Source organism: Macaca fascicularis, chromosome 7 (genome assembly GCF_037993035.2).
Source record: "Macaca fascicularis isolate 582-1 chromosome 7, T2T-MFA8v1.1".
NCBI lineage: Eukaryota > Metazoa > Chordata > Mammalia > Primates > Cercopithecidae > Macaca > Macaca fascicularis.
The window spans coordinates 10497312-10520096 of record NC_088381.1 but is presented as its reverse complement, the minus strand read 5'-3'; the positions used below and the strand labels follow the sequence as shown (position 1 = coordinate 10520096).

The following is a 22785-nucleotide window of genomic DNA, read 5'->3' as shown; positions in this document are numbered from 1 at the left end:
CTGGGTTCAATCGATTCTCCTGCCTCAGCCTCCTGAGTAGTTGGGATTACAGGCATGTGCTACCACGCCCGGCTAATTTTGTATTTTCAGTAGAGATGGGGTTTCTCCATGTTGGTCAGGCTGGTCTCGAACTCCCAACCTCAGGTGATCTGCCTGCCTTGGCCTCCCAAAGTGCTGGGATTATAGGCGTGAGCCACCGCGCCTGACCAGGATCCTGTATCTTAAAGGCCCATACTGTAAAGGTCAGCCTACCTAGGAATTCTGCCACATTTACACACGCCCCTGGCCAAAGTAATTTTTTTTTTTCCATGTAGAACAAATTATGGGCAGAAAATAAAGTTGGTTTTAGAAGTGCTGTTTGTGGCTGGAGAACTGTAAAAATCTTTTAAAGGGATAAGGGAATTAGTGGCTATTAATATAACCACTACTTCAGCCCCTGAAACACAAAATCACTGTTACACGGAAAACTGGTTATCAGGCCAGATTTATATTCATCTCTGTCTAGAGCACTTCATGTCTATATGTGTTGCTTATGTTGTCTCCAAAGTCTCTCATCTCTTTTAAAAATCACTGCAAATAAAGCAATACTGAAGACTTGAGAGAATGCACCTTAGGGGAAGAGGCTGTTTCAAGACAGAAGGCAGGAAATACCTGCCTTTTGAGTAAGATCCTGCTTTTGAGTCTTACCTATGACTTTACCAGGGCAGATTAGAAATACACATCCTCCTGCTGACCTTCTGCCTTGAATAGCTATCTTAAAAGCTGAAGTTTGAACTGACAGCATCTGCTTGACAGGTGCCAGTTTCCTCTCGGCAGGGGGAAGATCACTCTATGTATCTTCCATTGCCTCAGATTCCTGTGGCCCCAAGAATCCCACCAATCCTCATTCCCCCAAACATGCTAACAAAAATCCCTTATTGTGGGTATTAAAATAACAGTTACACTGTATGCATATTTATGTGCTCCTTTTGTCTGGTTTATTTTTCATCATGTATAAGCTGAATCCAGCATTAGTTGCTCACATCTTCCCCAAGTGTCTCCAACAGAATTTTTATGTCCCAGCTTGTTTTAAATAGAAGTGAAATATTAAGGAAAATAGATTTAAGGGAACTTGTGCAACTTTTTTTTACACATTGTTCTCAACCATTTAATTTATTGAAAGGAGATGCTGCGACAGTTTTGATTTAGCAGCAATTATTCTCGTTTACATAGTTATGATTTTATTTGTTGTTTTGCTCTGTACTGGAAACATAAATAAAGTTTTCTACATTATTTTCAGTCATGGGTTGTGGTATAGTTTCTTTGTGTTTGTAGTAATATGCACATTGTCCTTGTAGGACCTGTCACCCCACCATGAAGAAAAGAGCCTTTTGGTTCTTTTTAACATAAGTGATTACTTTAAGAGTATGCAGCCGGGCGCGGTGGCTCAAGCCTGTAATCCCAGCACTTTGGGAGGCCGAGACGGGCGGATCACGAGGTCAGGAGATCGAGACCATCCTGGCTAACACGGTGAAACCCCGTCTCTACTAAAAATACAAAAACTAGCCGGGTGAGGTGGCGGGCACCTGTAGTCCCAGCTACTCGGGAGGCTGAGGCAGGAGAATGGCGTAAACCCAGGAGGCGGAGCTTGCAGTGAGCTGAGATCCGGCCACTGCACTCCAGCCTGGGCCACAGAACGAGACTCCGCCTCAAAAAAAAAAAAAAAAAAAAAAAAAATAGTATGCTGAGGGCTTAAAGAACGATGTAAATAAGACCCAAATACATAGGGACCAGGCGCTGCTTTCTCATGTTCACAAAAGCAGTCCTCCACCACTGAACTCCATTCTCTGAAAGAAGAAAGAATAAATAGGCAAATGAGTGTTAAAATGAATCAATTACTTAATACTTTAACCACAGCTCTATTTTGCCTATCCTTAAAAAAGAACTTCCAGGCCAGGCGAAGTAGCTAATCTTAGCTAAACACTTTGGAAGGCCAAGGCAGGCAGATCGCTTGAGCCCAGGAGTTCAAGACCAGCCTGGGCAACATGGTGAAACCCTGTCGCTACAAAAAATACAAAAATTAGCGAGCCACAGGGGTGCAACCTGTGGTCCCAGCTACTTGAGAAGCTGAGTGCTTGAGCCCGGAGGTCAAGGCTGCAGTGAGCCATGATCACACGACTGCACTCCAGCCTGGCTGACAGAGCAGGACCTTGTTTCAAAAATACAACTTGGCCAGGCGTGGTGGCTCACACCTGTAATCCCAGCACTTTGGGAAGCCGAGGTGGGTGGATCACCTGAGGTCAGGAGCACACTACCAGCCTGGCCAACATGGTGAAACCCCATCTCTACTAAAAATACAAAAATTAGCCGGGTACAGTGGCAGACACCTGTAATTCCAGCTACTAGGGAGGCTGAGGCAGGAGAATTGCTTGAACCCAGGGGGCGGAGGTTGCAGTGAGCCAAGATGGCGCCACTGTACTCCAGCCTGGGCAACAGAGTGAGACTCCCTCTCAAAAAAATAAAAATAACAACTTAAAAACTCCTAATGGCTCTTATTTTTTAAGAAACCCTAGGCCAGGCACAGTGGCTCACGCCCGTAATCCTAGCGCTTTGGGAGGGCGAGGCAGGCAAATCACTCGAGGTCAGGAGTTCAAAACCAGCCTGGCCAACATGGTGAAACCCCGTCTCTACTAAAAGATACATAAAAATTAGCTGGGCGTGGTGGCGGGCGCCTATAATCCCAGCCACTTGGAAGGCTGAGGCAGGAGAATTGCTTGAACCCAGGAGGCGGAAGTTGCTGAGATCATGCCACTGCACTCCAGCCTGGGTGACAGAGCAAGACTCCGCCCCACCCCCCCCCCCCGGGCCAAAAAAAAAAAAAAAACTCTAATACCAATTCTAATTCCCTACCATCAAGTAGGTCAGCTATTCGCTGTCCACTACAACTACCCAAAATTCAGCTTTTCTTTTGCCTTACCTCAGGGGGCTCAATGAAGGCCAACCAATCCGATGCATGTGTAGGTAACAGTCCCATGGACTGGCACTTGTAAACAGCCAACGCCAAACCCATCAGGTTCCCAATGAGATAGACCAAACCCTGAAGAAACTTCTGGCTTGAACTTTCTAACATCTTGAAAGCTGTTGGGGTAACAGAAGTTGTCAAACAAAAAGAACTCTTTCCCCCAATATGAATCAAGCCAACCATATATTAAATTCATATAGACAGACCCATAGTAAGACAGCAAATAGGACCATTAAAGGCAAAGAGAAAACCATGGTAAGCACTACATTCCCCTCCATGCCACCACCATCACCCCACTCCCCTACATACTCGTTAGCCAAAAACTGTCCCTAAGAATATGCCTTTCTTTCTTTCTTTTGAGATGGAGTCTTGTTCTGTCGCCCAGGCTGGAGTGCAGTGGTGTGATCTCAGCTCACTGCACCCACCGCCTCCCAGGTTCAAGTGATTCTCCTGTCTCAGCCTCCCGAGCAGCTGGGATTACAGGCGTGTGCCACCACGCCCAGCTAATTTTTGCAGTTTTAGTACAGACAAGGTTTCATCATGTTGGCCAGGTTGGTCTTGAACTCCTGACGTCAGATGATCCACCCACCTTGGCCTCCCAAAGTGCTGGGACTACAGGCGTGAGCCACCATGCCCAGCCTGCCTTTAATTCTTCAAACTTATGGAAGGGTTATTGTTTCAAGAATACTTACTGGCTGAAATGGCCATAAGTGCCTGAATGGGTCGCCAGGCCATCATACACACCATCATAGTAGGGAAGATGGAGATAGTATTGCCTGCCATGTACATGATGAAGAGGTTCATGGGAATCTGTTTGAGGGGACCCAAGGCGATGTCCCAGCAGCGCTAAAACAAACACACAATTTTAACCCTCTGATCACCACCCTTAGTCCCACATTTGCCATATCACTGATGCTAAATCACATGAACAGAATTCCCAATTCTCTGCTTCTAACTGAGCTGACTCCTCAATTCTATGACCTCTTCCCTTCTCCATGTTGCCACAGGAGGGCTCTCTCTTCTACTAAAGATAAAAGTACCATCATCATCCGTTGTACCTTTCCCTATAGGTTTTCCAGATGTCATTTTTTCTCCTGATTTTGGAAAAAAGATCTCCCTGCTTTTGTCCTAGTACTTCTGTATCTATCAATGTCCTATCTACAACTGAAGAAATAGATAAATCCACATAATGGGAGATTAGCACACCACAGTCAATAACTAATGGAACCATTGAACTAATTTAGTTCCAGAAAAAAATAATAGAATTAGCAGGTAAATCAAGACATAGAAGATTTGAATGACATTAACAAAACCCAACTGACATGTAATGCTGCAGTCAACAATTACAGAGTTCACACTCTTTTCAAGCATAAGATATTTACAAAACCTGACCACTCGCTGAGCTATGAAGAAAATGTCAATCTCAAAGAATGCAAATTGTACAAAACATATTCTTTGACTACGATATTAAACTAGAAATAATTTTATAATTAGAAAATCTCATGTTTGGGAATTAACAATGATACATGAAGAAATTATAATGGAAAACAGAATTGTATGATAGCAAAAGTACCACATTTTAAAACTTGTGGGACACAGCTACAGCTCTGAGAAATTTATAACCTTAAATACTATTGGGTTGCTGCAAAAGTAATTGCGGTTTTTGCCATTAAAAGTAATGGCAATCTGGCTGGGCGTGGTGCCTCACGCCTGTAATCCCAGCACTTTGGGAGGCCGAGGTGGGTGGATTACCTGAGGTCAGGAGTTTCAGACCAACCTGGCCAACGTGGTGAAACCCCATCTCTACTAAAAATACAAAAAAATTTAGCCAAGCGTGGTGGCAGGTGCCTGTAATCCCAGCTACTCGGGAGGCTGAGGTAGGAGAATTGCTTGAACCCGGGAGTCAGAAGTTGCAGTGAGTCAAGGTCATGCTATTGCATTCCAGCCTGGGTGACAACAGCAAGACTGTCTCAAAAGAAAAGAAAAAAAGTAATGGCAGTCTAAAAATAAAGTAAGCATCCATTTCAAGAAACTAGAAAAAAACCCAAGAATTTTTGAAAAGATTAATAAAATCAATACTGGTGATGGGTACAGTGACCTGTAAAAATAAATGAAAATAACTTTTAAAAAATCAATACTGGTAAGCCGAAAAGGAGAGGAGACAAATATTCAACATCAGGAATGAAAAAACGAACATCACAGATCTTGCATATATGGAAGTGATCATTATTATGAACAACTTTATGTCAATACATTTGAAATTTTAGGAAATCGGTAACTTCCTAGAAAAAAATGTAACAAAATGACAGCAGAAATTAGAAAGAAATATAAATAGCCCCGGGCAGAGCATGGTGGCTCATGCTTGTAATCCCAGCACTTTGGGAGGCCCAGGCGGATGGATCACCTGAGGTCAGGAGTTCAAGACCAGCCTGGCAAACATGGTGATACCCTGTCTGTAACTAAAAATACAAAAATTAGCCAGGCAACTGCAGAAATCTAGATGAAGGATGGTGGCTTGGATCGGGATGAGAGGTGAACACAGCAAAAAGTAGTAAGGAAAGTCAACAACATCCTGACAGTTGGATGTGTGGTGTAAGGGAACTAGAAAAGAAAAAGATCACTTCAACTGGAAGATGTTGCCACCAAAAGATAGTTTTCAACCTACTTTCTTACACCTTATGTTCCAAACATCTTTTATTTTTCAAACTGTTAAGCACTTTTGTAGGTGATATATAAAATACCGAAATACCAGTTTCAAGCAGTTTAGTTTCCAAATATTCAGGATAAGAGCTATCTACGTTAATTCCACCTGGGAGAAGAGGATGGGTGAATAAGTCAGGACTGGCCCAAGGACTGCGGTAACATCTATACCTCTGTACCTTCTCCACCAGGATCCGATCTGTCTCTTGCACGCTGGTATCAGGCACTTGCTTGTCCAAGTAACCGACTGGGTAGAGAGAGTCTCCCTGGCCACTGCCCCGGTCACTTCGACCCCTAAAAAACCAAACCAAGAAATTAAAGCTGCAAACTCCGACACTTCTTATCCCACATTTCCTGATCTACCAATCATAGGAATAAAGATCTTCAGATGCACCTACTCAGATTAGACCAAGCCCCCTCGTGTGTTCCTCAGTCCCTTGACTTATCAGGACTGATGTAAGCATTCTTTGAGCACAGAAACCTTCACAGCAGGAAAGCCGCTACGTCCCCAGGTGATGTCTGTGTGCCACCCATCTTTTTCAAAGTTATGCCTGAGGGCTCAGGTCTCATTACTCTGATGCAGTTCTGGGACGAACAGGGATGTACAGCTTGCCCAGGTGCCTCACCGGCTGCCTCCTCCAGGCCCGCTTAGCTCAATGGCCCACTTGAAGCGCCGGCCTCGGTTAGCCACCAGACCCCCCTGGGCCGTCATGGCACCAGCCGCGAAGCTTCTCACTCCAAAGCGTACTCCGCAACAGGCCCACCGGCGTTCCCCGCTTTGTCGCACTCTGCAAATACACTTCCGGCGCGTTAATACAGACGTCATTTCCGCCCTGGAAATTGGCGGCGTTGCGGGTTGAAGAGTCCCGGTTTGGATTTAGAAAATCAGGGAGGGAAAAAAAGCAGGCAAGACTTGGTGCTTCCTAAAGCCACTTCCGCGCGCTCCCTTTTTGAATGTGCTTGTTATATGTTCCCTGACCTCTGAGGTGCACTTCATGGGGCTGAAGGAACGTCCCTACTGACTCAGCATTAAGAATTGGTGGGCGGATCACCTGAGGTCAGGAGTTCGACACCAGCCTGGCTAACATGGTGAAACCCCGTCTCTACTAAAAATACAAAAAAAATTAGCCGGGCGTGGTGGCGGCGCCTGTAATCCCAGCTCCTTAGGGGGCTGAGGCAGGAGAATCGCTTGAACCCGGGAGGCGGAGGTTGCAATGAGCCGAGATCACACCACTGTACGCCAGCCTGGGTTACAGAGTGAGACTCCGTCTCAAAAAAAAAAAAAAAAAGAAAGAAAAAAAGAATTGAAGCCAAGAAAAGCTTCTTAACCTCCTACGCGCTCCCTGGAACAAAAGATTCAAATCCTGGATTTAAATCCTAGCTTGACCTTGAGCGAGTTCCTTAGTAGTTTCTGAGTATTGAATGTCCACTGTGTCCCAGGAGCTCGGTGTTTCTTTTATTTCACTTGCACAGTAACCTTGCGAGGTAAACAGTTTTAACCACATTCTGCACAAAGGCAAGGCGACATTGTGGGCATGGAAAGGGACATGGGCTCGGTATTCAGATAGCCTGCGTTTGTTGTTGTTGTTTGTTTTGGCTTTGTTTTTTTTTGAGACAGGGTTTTACTCCGTTGCTGAGGCTGTAGTGCCGTGGCGCTATCACGGCTCACTGCAGCCTCGACTTCCCGGGCTCAAACGATCTTCCCACCTGAGCGTTCCGAGGAGCTAGGACCACAGGGCGCGCCACCACGCCCAGTTTTTTTGTTTGTTTGTTTTTGTTTTTTTGAGACAGTTTAGCTATGTTGCCCAGGCTGCTCTCAAACTCTTGGGTTCAAGTGACTCTCCTGCCTTGGCCTCCCAAAATGTCGAGATTACAGGCATGAATGAGCCACTGCACCCAGCAGATGGCCTCCTTTTGAATCCTGGTTTCACCACTTAAAAATTGTATGACCTTGGGCAAGTTAAATCAATTGTGTTTCAGCCTCTTCATGTAAAAGTTGGATAATCTGCCAATTTTCAAGGCTTGTGAGATTAGTGCCCACCACATATGTGGTGTTTGGTTGGTTCGTTTGTTTGAGACGGAGTTTTGCTCTTGGTTGCCCAGGCTGGAGTGCAATGGCACGATCTCAGCTCACTGGAACCTCCGCCTCCAGGGTTCAAGCGATTCTCCTGCCTCAGCCTCCCAAGTAGCAGGGATTACAGGCATGCGCCACCACGCCCAGCTAATTTTGTATTTTTAATAGAGACGGGGTTTCTCCATGTTGGTCAGGCTGTTCTCGAACTCCCGACCTCAGGTGATCTGCCTGCCTGGGCCTCCCAAAGTGCTAGGATATGTGGTGTTTTTAATGATGTGTTACATCATTGCCAAATCACACCACTGATGTGTTTTTAATGACATGTCATTAAATAATGTATGTCATTCTTTCAAGTGATTGGGTTTTGTATTGAATTGTATACCTTTTTCATAATTTAGCCTATTATTGGACATTTGTTTCCTGTTTTTCTTCCTTTTATAACCAGTGTTGCTGTGAACATATCTGTATGTTTTATTTCCTAAAGTTAGAGTCCTAGAAGTGAAATTGGAATTGCTGGATCAAAGAGTATGCATGTTTTTAAAGAATTTTCATTTTAAATGCCCACTAGGAGCCAGGCATGGTGGCTCACACCTGTCATCGCAGAACTTTGGGAGGCTGAGGCAGGAGGATTGCTTTAGCTCAGGAGTTCAAGACCAGCCTGGGCAACATAGTGAGACCTTGTCTCTGCAAACAACAAAAAGAATTAAAATGCCCACTAGGATAAATGGCACCATTTACATTTCACAGTGTAAAATTTTTTTAATAGTTTGAATTGGTACTACATTATTTTTTAATTTGTATTTCTTTGACTCCAAGTTATTTGATATGGCTGGAGTTGGGGGGAAGGAGATGCTGTGGGAGGTAAAGTTGAAAAAGGCTTCCTTGGCCGGGCGCAGTGGCTCACGTCTGCAATCCCAGCACTTTGGGAGGCCAAGGCGGGCAGATCACAAGGTTACGGGATCGAGACCATCCTGGCTAACGCAGGGAAACCCCGTCTCTACTCAAAATACAAAAAATTAGCCGGGCGTGGTGGTGGGCGCCTGTAACCCCAGCTACTCGGGAGGCTGAGGCAGGAGAATGGCGTGAACCCGGGAGGCAGAGCTTGCAGTGAGCTGAGATCCGGCCAGTGCACTCCAGCCTGGGCGACAGAGCGAGACTCCCATCTCAAAAAAAAAAAAAAAAGAAAAGAAAAGAAAAGAAAAAGGCTTCCTTGGCCAACTAAACAGTTGGGACTCTTGAAGATGATAGTGATGTAGAGAGGCTGAAGATTGCCACCTCCACTTTGTTTTCTGATTTTGAAAACGTGTTCATAGCAGACTGCTTAAACAAGGCAGAAATGGAAGTCTTTTGCCTCTCCAGCCCATCGTAAAATGTGTATCTATCTGATTGTAGGAAGACCTAACTATAGATTTTTTGCTCCTTTCTGCTTTTTGTCTTTACCATGTTCTCTCTGATGAACCTTATATTCATCTTAAGCTTCTGACCCTACTGGGCATTCCTCTTTGTTGCATTATATTCTGCATAATAGCACTTACCACGTTGCATTTTGTTAACGTCCCCTAAGCACTTATCTCTACCCCTCTATAGGCTACCCTAAATCCCCTAAGGTCAGAAGCTATATATTATCTTTGAGCCTGTTGCCTAGAACATAGAAGGTATGGAATAAATGTTTAGCGGATGTGAGTAAATTAAATTGAAAGTAAACAAATACCAAGATGTGAATGTACTGTAACTATACTTATGCAAAATAAAACATAAACACAGATATACATTGTATTGGGGCAATGATTTTCATGCAATTTTGTCTATTTTTCAAGATGATCTTATTACACTTTTGTGTGTGTGTGAGAGAGACAGAGACTCACTCTGTTACCCAGGCTGGAGTGCAATGGCACGATCTCGGCTCACTGCAACCTCCGCCCCAGGTTCAAGCAACTTTCCTGTCTCAGCCTCCCGAGTAGCTGGGATTACAGGCGCCCGCCACCACGCCCTGCTCATTTTTGTGTTTTTAGTAGAGATGGGGTTTCACCATGTTGGCCAGGCTAGTCTCAAACTCCTGGCCTCAGGTGATCTGCCCACCTCGGCCACCTAAAGTGCTACGATTACAGGCATGAGCCACCACACCCGGCCGCCTTATTACATTTTAATTAAAAAAAAAATTTTTTTTTTGAGATGGAGTCTCGCTTTGTCACCAGGCAAAGTGCAGTGGCGCGATCTTGGCTCACTGCAACCTCTGCCTCCCAGGTTCAAGCAATTCTTCTGCCTCAGCCTCCCAAGCAGCTGGGACTACAGGTGCGTGCCACCACACCAGGCTAATCTTTGTATTTTTAGTAGAGACGGGGTGTCACCATATTGGCCAGGCTGATCTTGAACTCCTGACCTCTTGATCCACCTGCCTCAGCCTCCCAAAGTGCTGGGATTAAAGGCGTGAGCCACTGCGCCCGGCCACATTTTAATATTTAATTTTTTTTACTTACTACTTTTTTGAGACAGGGTCTCACTGTGTTGCCCAGGCTTGTCTCCAACAACTGGGCTTAAGCAGTCCTCCTGCCTTGGACTCCCAAAGTGCTGGGATTACAGGCATGAGCCCACACCTGGCCCTGCTTTAATAAGTTTTAAATGAACACTTTTGAAAACATTGTTAGTCATTTGAATCATATATTCTTTCTATTTAAATACTCCCCTACTTGCTATAAAAGTGTGTAAACTATAACCTAAATTAAAGTTGCTTTAGGCCAGGTGCTGTGGCTCACACCTGTAATCCCAGCACTTTGGGAGGCTGAGGCGGGTGGATCATGAGGTCAGGAGTTCAAGACCAGCCTGGCCAAGAGGGTGAAACCCCATCCCTAGTAAAAATACAAAAAATTAGCTGGGCATGGTGGCAGACGTCTATAATCCCAGCTACTCAGAAGGCTGAGGCAGATAATTGCTTGAACCCAGGAGGCAGAGGTTGCAGTGAGCCAAGATTGTGCCACTGCACTCTAGCCTGGGGGACAGAGCAAGACTCTATCTCAAAAAAAATAAAAAGTTGCTTTGGCCTCAGTGGGGTACTCTGGATCATTTATTTCTTTATCCTAGGAATCCTCATAGTATTATTTGTGAAACTCTGTTCCAAAAAATGAATACATCAGGACTAGGCTGAGGATGGTTCCAAGATTAGATAAATTTGAGAAATTCTACATATTATATTCTGCACACACACCCGAGAGAGTCTTTGTGCTGTTAGTATAACATGAAAACAACAAGAAATGGTTTGGTAAAAAAATCTCCTTTAATCTTGTTTCCCAATCTACTTGAGTAAGGAACCAGTTTTTTGGGTTTTTTTTCCTTAGTACATTTGTTAACATCCAATAGAATCAGTGTTCCACAGCGTGCAGTGAGGGCAGCTGCTGTATATGCATGCTAGAATTCTTCAGGAGAAAGATAAAGTCTTCCCTAGAAAGCTTTGCTTGTTATTTTTTAAAATATTAGAAGATCATTAAAAATAATAGGTTAATTATGGAAATGGAGCTTCCAGTTGAAATTAAAGTTTTAAAGTTTTTGCACAAATTTTGTTTTGCAAGGAAAAGAAAACTAGTGTAAGATTTTCCAGGCCTGGTATGGTGGCTCACACTTGTAATGCCAGTGCTTTGGATGGCTAAGGTAGGCAGATCACTTGAGGCCGGGAGTTTGAGACCAGCCTGGGCAACATGGTGAAACCCCATCTCTATAAAAAATATAAAAATTAGGCAGGTGAGGTGGCTTGTATCTGTAGTCCCAGCTACTTGGGAGGCTTAGGTGGGAGGATCACTGGAGCCCAGAAGCTCAAGGCTGCAGTGAGCCGAGATCGTGCCACTGCACTGTAGCCTGAGAAACCTGGATTGTAATCCTGACTCCAAATGAACTACACGATTCACTTTGAATTAGGGACTCTCTTGACTTTAATTTCTTCATTTATAAAATAAGGGATTTATACTAGATTATTTCTGAGGGTGCCTTCTAGTTCTAAAATGTATCATACTTGTTTTTTAAAAAAACATATAATGCATACTATTCTTTCCATGCATATACACCCGGAAAAAAAGACTCAAGTAAGAGACACGTAAAGGAGTAATGGGATTTCAGATAATTTATTAAAATCGTGCCTTCCTATAGTTTTCCTAGGTCTCTGCATTGTGCAGGTACTACTTTTGTAGTTAGAAAAACATAAATATTATTAATTGTAACATGACATAATTCTAAACATAGAAGTGTAATGGTTCTCTGTTATGAACACACATGGGAATCAACTTGAGAGCTCTTAAAAATATTGATGCCTGCTGGGCACGGTGGCTCACGCCTGTAATCCCAGCACTTTGGGAGGCCGAGGCAGGTGGATCACCTGAGGTCAGGAGTTCGAGACCAGACTGACCAGCATGGAGAAAGTCCGTCTCTACTAAAAATACAAAATTAGCCAGGCGTGGTGGCGCATGCCTGTAATCCCAGCTACTCGGGAGGCTGAGGGAGAAGAATCGCTTGAACCCGGGAGGCTGAGGTTGCAGTGAGCTGAGATCATGCCATTGCACTCCAGTCTAGGCAACAAGAGCAAAACTCCGTCTGTCTCTCTCTCGGCCTGGGCATCAGTATTTCTTATGGCTCTCAAGGTGATTGTGCTGTGCAGCCAGGATTGAGAACAGCTGATCTAAAGCATTTTGTTGCTCTAAAATAACAAGGTTTGAATTTACACAACATAATCTAAGCAGATAATCAGATTTTAAGAACCTTGTTGTATGCATTCCACTGGACTAAATCTGAATTGGAAAATGATGGAATATTGATGTAATAAAATAAATATTGCTGGGCGCGGTGGCTCACGCCTGTAATCCCAGCACTTTGGGAGGCCAAGGCCAAGGTGGGCGGATCACGAGGTCAGGAGATCGAGACCATCCTGGCTAACACGGTGAAACCCTGTCTGTACTTAAAAAAAAAAAAAAATCAGCTGGACGTGGTGGCGGGCGCCTGTAGTCCCAGCTACTCAGGAGGCTGAGGCAGGAGAACGGCGTGAACCCGGAAGGCAGAGCTTGCAGTGAGCTGAGATCGCGCCACTGCACTCCAGCCCGGGCGACAGAGCGAGACTCCGTCTCAAAAAATAAATTAATTAATTAAGTAATTAATTAATTAATTAAAATAATAAAATAAATATTAAAATTTTCCTTACTTTGTGCCTTTGAGCAAATATGATTTTAATTAAAGAAAGTATAAAAAGGCAAACCACAATGCCATAACTCATATAAGTTACCTTGTTTGACTTTGTAGAATTTGTGCCACCTGCACAGTTGTTGTGTTTTTGTATTTCATCCTTTACCTCTTCCTAAGACCCAAGAAGCTATTTCATGCCATTCGTCTCTGAACAGTCGTATTTGCATTGAAACTTAACAAGAAAATTTTCTATTCAAACAACCAGGTTTGCAAGAATGGATCCCTGTTGGTGGGGGCCGGGGGTGGTGGAGCTTTTATAGATATGTCTTCAGTTTTTGGCCTATACCATATCACAATGTCTATATAATAATTCTATTTGGCCATCCTTCCTGGGACAACCAGTTTGTTTAGTGTGCTCTAAAAGCTCCTAAGATTCTTTGCAGCTTCAAAAACAAATCGGCTTCCATTGCAAATCCCAGTTATTTGTCTTATTTTAACTCTACTATCATTACCTTCTAAACAAGACCAACTGAAAACTATTTCATTCATGACACAGTTTACTCTGTATCAGTTGTGTGGTCTAAAGAAGAAACTTTTTTTTAATCCATTTTGACTGTTTGCATTTCAAACCCCTTTAGTGAAAAAACATTTTGTGTAAGATCTTACCTTGCTAGTTACTGTTGGGGTACCCCATCATTTCTACACAGATTACCTTTTTTTTTTTCGATTTCTATTTCATGGCTCTGCAGTGGTATGAAATGCCCTTGTCAGCAGCGACATGAACTAGTAGTATGGTGCTGGGGGAAGATGTTGGTAATACCATTCTTCCTTAGCAAGTTACCTTTCCTTCATTTCAGGAGGCCTATTGTCCAATTCACATTTTAACAAGTTCCCATTATAGTAGCTTCCCTCCAGCACTTAGTTAGGAAGTTGGAAGGGCCGCCATTCCCACAGATCTCATTAATGGATAAGAATGACAACCATAGCATGAGTCATAATGATGCATTACTAATGGCCTAACAGGTCTCTCTCCAAGCTTGGTTACTCTGGATTCTTTTTGGTGATTAATTTCAGCTATCCTGAAAGTGGGCTATACTGTCTGTACATGAAGTAACTGAACCACCAGTAAAGGTTCTTTGGGGCATTTTTTCCTATGTGCTAATTTTAAAAGGCTTCAATCAGTTCAGATGTAAAGCATTGTTTTATAACCTGAGTCTTTTTTTTTTTTTTTCTGAGATGGAGTTTTGCTCTTATTGCCCAGGCTGGAGTGCAGTGGCAGGATCTTGGCTCACTGTAACCTCCGCCTCCCAGGTTCAAGCCATTCTCCTGCCTCAGCCTCCTGAGTAGCTGGGATTACAGGCATTGCCACACGCCTGGCTAATTTTTTGTATTTTTAGTAGAGACAGGGTTTCACCATGTTGGCCAGGCTGGTCTCGAACTCCAGACCTCAAGTAATCTGCCCACCTCGGCCTCCCAAAGTGCTGGGATTACAGATGTGAGCCACCACACCCGGCCGTAACCTGAGTCTCTTAAAGGAGGATTGTTATGGACTGATTGAGTGTATCCTTCCAGAAATCATATGGGATGATCCTAATCCTCTACAGGATGGTATTTAGAGGTAGAGCCTTTGGGAAGTAATTAGAGTTAAATGAGGTAATGAGGGTGGATGTCTCATGATAGCCTTGCCCTTGTAAGACACCCAAGAGCTCTCTGCCAAGGCCAGCGACCGTTACTGCCTGAGCTCTGCCTCCCATGAGATCAAGGGGGGGCATTAGATTCCTTAGGAGCTCAAACCCTATTATGAACTGAGCATGCAAGGGGTCTAGGTTGTGTATTCCTTATGTCTTAATGCCTGATGATCTGAGATGAAACAGTTTCATCCTGAAACCACCCTCCCTGCCCAACTCACATAAAATTGATCCTTGGTGCCAAAAATGTTCGGGACCACTGGTTTAAAGCACCCAGTATTTCGTTATGGCAACCCAAGCAGAATAATACAAGGATGAAATGAAATTCAGAAGACTTGGAGAACAATAGGTATCTTTTAGTAGTTGAAAGATTAATAAAGCCATTCCTTAAAACATGTACATAAATGTAGAGTTGTTTAATTTGCTCATTATGTAAACAGGAATGAACTAAACACTGTCTATTGACTTGCTTTTTTTACTTAATCTATTTTGGATATCTTCCATGTCTATCATGCAGATCTCCCTTATTCTTTTTCAAGGCTGCAGAATATAGATGTGAGATAATTTAATTAGTCCCAAATTGATAGACATTCAAGTTGTTCCCATTTTTCACTATTACAAAAAATGTTGCTGTGAACATCTTTGGGTCCTTGTCAACACATTTCTGTAGGACAGTGATACAATTAGGATTGCTTCCCACAGTTTATACAGTTAAAATGTTGATGGGTTCAAATAGGCTCTCTAAAGTGTACTAATTTACAGTTCTAAGGGTTTCCTGATTAAATTATTTCTAGAGTCTTTCAGTGAATTGAATAATTTCCACCCCCAAATTCATATCCACCCAGAGTCTCAAATCTGATCTTTGGAAATAAGGTCTTTGCTGATACATTTGTTAAGATGAGGTCATACTGGACTACAGTGAGTCCTAAATCTGATGACTATTACATCCTTATATGAAGAGAGGTCACACAGACACACAGGGAAGAAGGCCATGTGATGAATGGAGACAGACTGGAATGATGCAGCTATAAGCCAAGGAAGCTAGGAAGAGGAGGCAAAGGATTATTTCCTAGAGCCTTCAGAGGGCGCATGGTCCTGTTCCGGAGGCTGGATTTTGGACTTCTAGCCTCCAGAACTGTGAGATAATATACTTCTGTTGGTTTAAGCTATTCAGTTTGTGGTACTTAGTCACAGCAACCCTTAGAAACAAATACATCTCTTTCAAAAAGAGAGTCCATTCAGATGTATTAAGGGTTAGCTTAAGGAGAAAATGATAACAATAATAACAAGTAAAAGAATATTGCCATAGTTTCAGAATTAAATCCTAGACTTTAAAACATTTACACAAAAAGTTTTACTTAATTTCCTAATTGCTATGATTGGTTTCTTTAATAAAGTGATTTTTAAAAGTACCTTTAATTTAAAAGCAATACATTTATTATATAAATGAGAAATACAAATAGGCAAAAAAGATGATAACCAACAAATCCTATCATGCCAAAAAAAAAAAACTTTCATAAGCATTTTGATTTAGATGTTTCCAGACTTTAAAAATTAATATTTAGACTTATTTAATACCGTATACTGTTTAATAACATGCTATTTCATGAAGAGCCATACTTTTACTTTTTAGAAAAGGCACAGGAAAAAGGATGAGTACATTTTTATTTCAATTTTTAAAAATGTTTCTTACAGCTCTGCCAGATTTTCAGGCCTGTTGCTTTCATCCAGCTCTGACCATGAGGCACCATGCCTAATCCAGCTTCCTCACTCCTCTGCTCCCAGCCTGCTGCTGTAGCCATACCCTCTTCCCCAGGACCTGGACTAGTCCTGACACTCTTCTTAGATAAGAATAATTCTTAATAATATTTGTATTCTCCCATTTAAAGGATTAAGCATTCAGATAAGTTCGGAAAACACTGCATGTATCTTTCTTTAGAAATTGTCTACAAATGTTAGGTTTTTAAAGGAGGAGAAGTGCTCCAATAAAGAAATATTTGTTTACTTCAGCAGTTACCAAACTTCTGTGGCCAAGGAAACCACTTTCCTCTTTTTCTCTTCGTCTTTGTTGAACCTGTCAACATCTCTTAGAACTGATGTTCTGAAGAACACAGAGCTAAGTTGGGGAAGTAACTGAAGCCAGTTTAGGTTCAGGCTCAACTGTGTTCCTGCAAGAGCAGTTCTGCCTTTGTGTCTGGCTCCCAGAAGTGTCTCAGTCATCTTTCCGGTGCTCCTATCTCTTGAGGCTAGGGACCTGCCTGGTTCTTTTAAGCCCTCTTCCCAAGGACTTTCTGCTTCTGATGATTGTTGCCCTGGCTAACTGCTAGCGCATTTCATTTCCTGGCTGCCTGCTCCCGAGGAACTTCTCTGTACTTCACCTGTTATGGGGTCCCAGTTGTACTGAACACCTCCCCTCCCCCCACCACCTCCACCAGCAGCTGCATACATAATTGGATTTGTTTTGCATATGATCGGACTTTTCAGGTACCCTGTTCTGTTTACCAGGCCATCAGCATCACAGTGAGCCTGTTCCTTGCCTCCTGACCCCACCCCCAACATTGACACTTCACCCCCACCCGCACCCTGACCCCCAGGTAGTCTTAATTCCTGGACTTTCCTTTTCCAAGGCAGCAGTCAACTGTACTGTGTTCTTCTCTATCTTGGAAAAATCACTAAACGGGTTAATTAGGGGTGCGGGTGTTTTTCAGAGAGAGACACAATCACTGCTCCAGGCATTGTTGTATATGTTGTATATCGGTTCTACCATTTCCCAGCAGCCCCTGAGAGGAGAGTGTTGTTATCCCCATTGCACATTAAGGTAAAAACCGGTATAGAAAGGGCCCAAAGGCAGCAATCTAGGCTTTAGATAGAGATGAGCGTTGCTCCAAGGCTAGTCTAACATGCTGCCCCCACCACGTTCCACCTGGTGACAGTGTAGCTAATTGCAGGAAACGTGCTTGCTGGAGAAGAGAGATGGTGTCTTGAGATTCAGATTTGAAAGTCTATAAATATCAAACATTATCATAGTCATAAATGTTTCTGGGTCACCTGCTTCTCAGTTGTTCAGTTATAATAGAGGGCCGTAGATGTATCAGACACAAGCTATCTTAAAAATAGGATGCCCTATCACTCAACACCTCCCTACCACCCACCCTTCACCCCCCAAAAAGCTACCAGGGGTTTGGTTTGGTTTTGTCTGGGGGAGGGGTTTGCTTACTGCTTCTGCCACCAAGCAGGGCATCAATATATGGTGGTGTTTGAAATAATCATGAATCTTGTAAACTGGGAGTGAGATGTATTCATTTCCACTGCTACTGCCTTATCTGAAATGTTTCCTACTGCCATTACTTCCTTCCACAGCCTGCAAAGGAAGGTAGGGAAGGGAGGAGCAGAAGAAAAGGGACTGACTTCTCACTTTGACTGCCAAAGTCACCTGCCTAGAATTTTCCAAAGGTGCTGAGGCTGCAGTGTGGAATGGATGAGCTGTTGCTGTCTTTTAGGTCCCTTCAGGCATTGTCCTCAGTCAGGATCAGCATCGGTCTCAGTCGATGAGAATGACGTACAATGCAGTAAATGATACGGCTCCTAGGACCCTGGACTGAACTATACTTTTATACCTAATGTTCTTGCCATCAGTCTTTCCTCCCTACTCCTAGCCATCCAGCGTCCTGGTGACAAATCAACCCTTCTTCTTCTTCTTGTTTTTGTTTGTTTGTTTGTTTTTAAGAGAATGTTTTTAAGAGACAGGGTCTCGCTCTCTTGCTGGAATACAGTGGCATAATCATAGCTTACTATAATCTTGAGCTCCTTGGCTCAAGTGATCCTCCCACCTCAGCCTCCCAAGTAGCTAGGACTACAGATATGCGCCACCATGCTGGACTATTTTTTAATTTTTTTGTAGAGATGAGGTGTTGCAGTGTTGCCCAGGCTGGTCTCAAACTCCTGACCTTAAGCGATCCTTTCACCTTGGCCTCCCAAACAGATCAATCCTTCTAAAGAACTGACTTAGTCATTCCCCTGCTCAATTGTCTTTGTTGTCTCCTTGCACCTCAAACACTTTGCTTGATAATTCCAGGGCTTCACAACCTATCAGGTGCCTTACATACCTTTTCAATCTTCACTCTTGTGACTCTTCCAAGCGCTTTTCCCTCCACTCAAATCAGAATAGACTGCAGTACTATAACTTACTTTGCATTTCCCCCTCTCTGTCTGGAATACCCTGTCTGTCAAAATCCTCTCCAGCTCACCAGGCCCAGCTCCACCATCCCTCCCCTGCTTGCCATCAAGCAGTGTACACAGGACTGCATGGCAGCTCTTTTCTCGTGTGGGTCACTCTACACATTGTCCTTGAATGATTCTGCACCCCACAGAGAGGGGGATGTGAGGCTGGAAGGCTGGCTTAGCTGCCTGTTCTCTCGGAAGGAATGAAGGAATGGCCAGAGGAGTAGACTCCCTTGGAGACTGCCCACTGCAAAGGCTATCAGTGAACCACCTTTTTGTACACAAGCACTGATGTAGGGATTTTTTTTAATGTATGGGCTCTACCTTTTTTTAGTAAGAATTCAAATTTTATTGAGCCCCAAGGGGGAAAAATTCAACTTTATTGATAGCAAAAGTATCAATGAAGAAAGTTGCCTTGCATTTTCATCAGTAAAATGACAGTATTGGTATATATTCCAAAAGTAGCAATGCAAGGGTAGGTTTCCTTATTTTTATGTGAAATTATGAGAGGTGGGGGCCTGGGCTGCCCATCACTGATAGAAACTTTATAACTTGGCTCTGGAAATCTCCTGCCTGAGATCCTGTGCCCTAACAAGCTCCAGGAATGAGAATATCAAGGTTCTTCTCTGGCCTCCAGCAACTGGAGGCCTTGCATTAGCTGAGATTCTTCTGTGTTAACACAGCAGATTCCTTGAGTTCCAGGATGCCATTCCTTGTCTTACCTCTTCATTTAGCCTCCCTTGAGGATGAGGATGTTCTAGTACGCTCTTTTTATTCTATTCTTCTGACAAGAGGCCAGCACAGTGCCTTCTGCATAGAGGGTCATCAAGAAATTCCTGTTTATGATGATGAAGAAACAACTTGAGAGAAAGTGACTGCACTCACGTGTGTTGAATTTTTATTTCCTTTAAAACAACACACCTACTTAATGGAAGTCATATTCAGGAAATATTCTTCATTGTACATCCATGGAACCAAGGGCTCCAGCTTCCTTTACTCACCTAGCTGGACTCTCTCAACAGTACCACCTGTTAACAGATGTTGCCCCACACATAGCCATGTATGTGCCTGCTTATGGTTTTGGTACAATCGAGAAGCTCTGAAAGGTGTTGCTTATGCAAAATATCCTAAAACTATTTTCCCACTGCCCTAAAGTCCTGCCTCAATTTTCACCATTACTTTTTTTTTTTTTTTTTAAAGTAAGGGCTCTGTTACTAGGGAGGAAAAATACATAAAGTTTTAACAGCCTGATGACATCTTAGTTCTGATCAGTTTATCTGACAGGCCTCCCATTGCTCGGAACTCCCACGACATTTAGGAGATACCTTTTGTCACAGCAATGTATAGGAATGATCTCTTTTCCTGTGTTTCCAAGCCACTGTAAGCTGCTTTGGGTGATTTCCAGCACCAGGCACAATTTGCCTGGCACATGGCGGGCCTTCAAAAAGATTGTTAAACCAAACTTAAGCAGCCTGCTCCCTAGGCAAGCCTTGTAGAGTTCCAAATGAGTGCCTGAAAAAGCAAGCCAAGGATGTAGTCTTGTGGTGAGGAAGTTTTCCATCAAATGCACTGCTTGACCGATTTCTGCAAAGGGCGAGAGAACTACCATAGACAAACTTGCTCCTGTCACAGCTTGGCTAACCTTGACCCGTGGCTTATCTATGAAGGCGAGCAGCCTGGTTCTAATGAAGAGAATTGCCATCAGTAATTAAAAGTGCATCATCTACAGACCCAGCCCTAACCTCATAATCTAGTGTTCCTCATCCCAACAAGACCGAACCGGCTTCCTGAGGACAGGTTCTGCATCATGTACATTTCTTGTATTCTTAAGAGTCCAGCACAAAGTTTGGCACATAATAGGAACTAAAAAAATGATGACTAACAAATATGTAGTGCTTACCAAATGCCGGGCACTCCTCCAAGCATTTTATATGTGTTAAGTCATTTAATCCTCACAACACTAAGAGGCAGATACTATTGTTATTATCCTTATTTTACAGAAGGGGAAAGCAAAGCACCTAGGAGTTTATGTGACTTGCTCAAGATCACACAGTTACACAATCCATGCTTTCAGAAACTATGCCTTAGTGCGTTTATTAATTAGTATCATTTTTATTTTTATAGATACGGGCGGAGGTGGGGGATGGAGGGGAGTTGATCCCATGTCGTCCAGGCTGGTCTTGAATTCCTGGGCTCAAGCAAACCTCCTGCTTCGGCCTCCCAAAGTGCTGGGATTACAAGTGTAAGCCACTGTGCCAGACCCTTAGTGTATTTAAACAGGTGTGAATGAATAAATCTCTCCCGGAACCATAACTTTATAGGAAATTGTTTGCACCTCCTGGTACACCACTAAGGCACGGAGGTTGTCCCTAGCGCAGGGTCGGTCATTCGTTGACCTTTAGCCACCCTCAGTTCCTATCGCAGTATTACTTCTCGCGCCATAGCAAGCCTACCGTGCGTAGCTCTCGCCACCAGGGGGCACTGTGGCCACACGTCCTTTTCCCCTCCGGCGCTTCGCGACCCCCAGAGGGGCGGAGCCAACGTTGGGCGGAGCCCGCGAGACGCCCACAGCGCCAGCTATCCCGGCGGGCCGCGCGCGCGGCCGCGTTTGAATGGCCCTGACTGGGACTCGGCCCAGAAGCCGAAGGACGCTCTAGGCTCCCGGGCGCGGATCGTCAGCGCCGAGCCTGGGCTGAGGCGCCGCGGTACCATGAGGCGCCGGTAAGTGACTGCCGAGCTGGTGCGAGCCCCGCGCCCGCAGCTGCCCTGCCCTGGCAGCGCTTCTCCAGCCGGGCTTGGCCGCGCCCTGGGCCCACCTGCAGGCCCCGCGGCGGCCTCGGCTCGGCCGGGCTCGCGGCCGCGCTGCGGGGTCGCGGGCCGGGGTGGCAAGGGCGGGGCTGAGCCCCTCAGCTGGCCGCGGCGGGGAGGGTCAGGCGGCGGGCGCTGGGGGGCTCCAGGGGCCTGGGCCGGGAGAGGCGTGGACGGAACTGTTGTCACTTATTTATCTTCGGGTGGAGTCGACAGCTGCACCCGGGGAAGGGGAAGGACAGAACGAGTGTGGGGCGAGCTGTTTTGAGGACAGGTTTTCCGCAGAGCGCCTAGGCCCGGCCCAGGCATTTCCTTATTTTCCGACGGGTCCTCGGATTCCTGACAGATGAGCTTTTGTTTCGCAGGACAAAAACTTGACGTTATGCATAAGAATTGTCGGTTGCAACTTTAAAAACCTTACTGTATTTTCTGAAAAGTTGGTCTGTAACAGTATCTAGGCTTTTACTACGCTCTTAAATTGCTTAAGTATGGAGATAAGAAAGAGTTTTTTTGTGGCTTCTAAAGCTCCTTGAAAACAGAGGTACCTATGTCAGTTTCTTTGCTGATTTAAAAAAAATTGTAAGAGAAATTAGTTCTGTAATAATCATCAGTTCAGCACTCGCGAGAATTATTAGAAACTAGTCCACCTAATAGCTTAAATCTGCTGGTTTTTTGGAGTTTCTTTGGATAGCCAGCTTCAGACTTGAATTGAAACATCATCCATTGAGGCTTTTACTTGGCTAATAACTAATATTAGCCAATAATAATATTAGCCAGTGTGATGATAAGGATGGACAATATTTATTTTGTGCTTTCTATGCCCTAGGCGTATTAAGAGCTTTGCTTTGGGACAGATACTGTTATCCCCATTTTGACAGTGAAGAAACTAAGGCACAGGGAATTTTAGTATTGTAACTTGTACCGTGCAGGGTTACATAGCTAATATAATTAACACCCAAGCAGGCTGACTCCACGCTTTTAACTCTGCTGCTCTACTACTGCCTTTATCTGTGGCTCTTTTTAGTTTACAAAGCCCTTTCATTTCATTTATTTCAACTTCGGAGACCTGAGTGTGCTTTTGTGTACACATACATTCATTCATACACCATTCAAGTTTTCTGCTCTTGATTATACTT

The 22785-nt window shown here is 44.0% G+C and overlaps 2 protein-coding genes across 9 annotated transcripts in view; one reads left to right on the top strand and one right to left on the bottom strand.

Annotated features, from left to right (window-relative positions):
- Nucleotides 1-954: 954 nt before the first annotated feature.
- On the bottom strand, nt 955-16984 carry EMC4 (ER membrane protein complex subunit 4). 6 transcript variants are annotated; one of them, XM_065547723.2, is made up of 5 exons: nt 6328-6499; nt 5873-5995; nt 3694-3847; nt 2957-3117; nt 955-1826 (listed from the first exon to the last, which is right to left on the bottom strand). In XM_065547723.2, exons 3-5 carry the CDS (start codon nt 3803-3805, stop codon nt 1791-1793), a joined length of 309 nt encoding a protein of 102 aa, XP_065403795.1. In that variant the 5' UTR covers nt 3806-3847; nt 5873-5995; nt 6328-6499; the 3' UTR covers nt 955-1790. The 6 variants fall into 6 exon arrangements, 5 of the variants coding, with proteins under 5 accessions (XP_065403795.1, XP_005559144.1, XP_073851543.1 ...); XM_005559087.5 differs by having other exon boundaries at nt 5881-5995; XR_012414734.1 differs by lacking the exons at nt 3694-3847; nt 6328-6499 and adding an exon at nt 16638-16984 and having other exon boundaries at nt 5881-5995.
- Nucleotides 16985-21416: 4432 nt separating this feature from the next.
- KATNBL1 (katanin regulatory subunit B1 like 1) overlaps nt 21417-22785 on the top strand; it is a 67293-nt gene continuing 65924 nt past the window's right edge. For all 3 annotated transcript variants that reach the window (XM_073995431.1, XM_005559081.4, XM_015452599.3), the window contains exon 1: nt 21417-21562. The gene's annotated coding sequence lies outside the window, so the exon portion shown is untranslated. The remainder of the gene's footprint in view (nt 21563-22785) is intronic.

Coding starts and splice junctions, on each gene's coding strand:
- EMC4 (XM_005559087.5), bottom strand. CDS start 6,413: ATGACGGCCCAGGGGGGTCTGGTGGCTAACCGAGGCCGGCGCTTCAAG. Junction 5,996..6,327: donor GGGCCTGGAGGAGGCAGCCG/GTGAGGCACCTG, acceptor TTGGTTTTTTAG/GGGTCGAAGTGACCGGGGCA. Junction 3,848..5,880: donor ATCGGATCCTGGTGGAGAAG/GTACAGAGGTAT, acceptor TGTTTGTTTTAG/CGCTGCTGGGACATCGCCTT.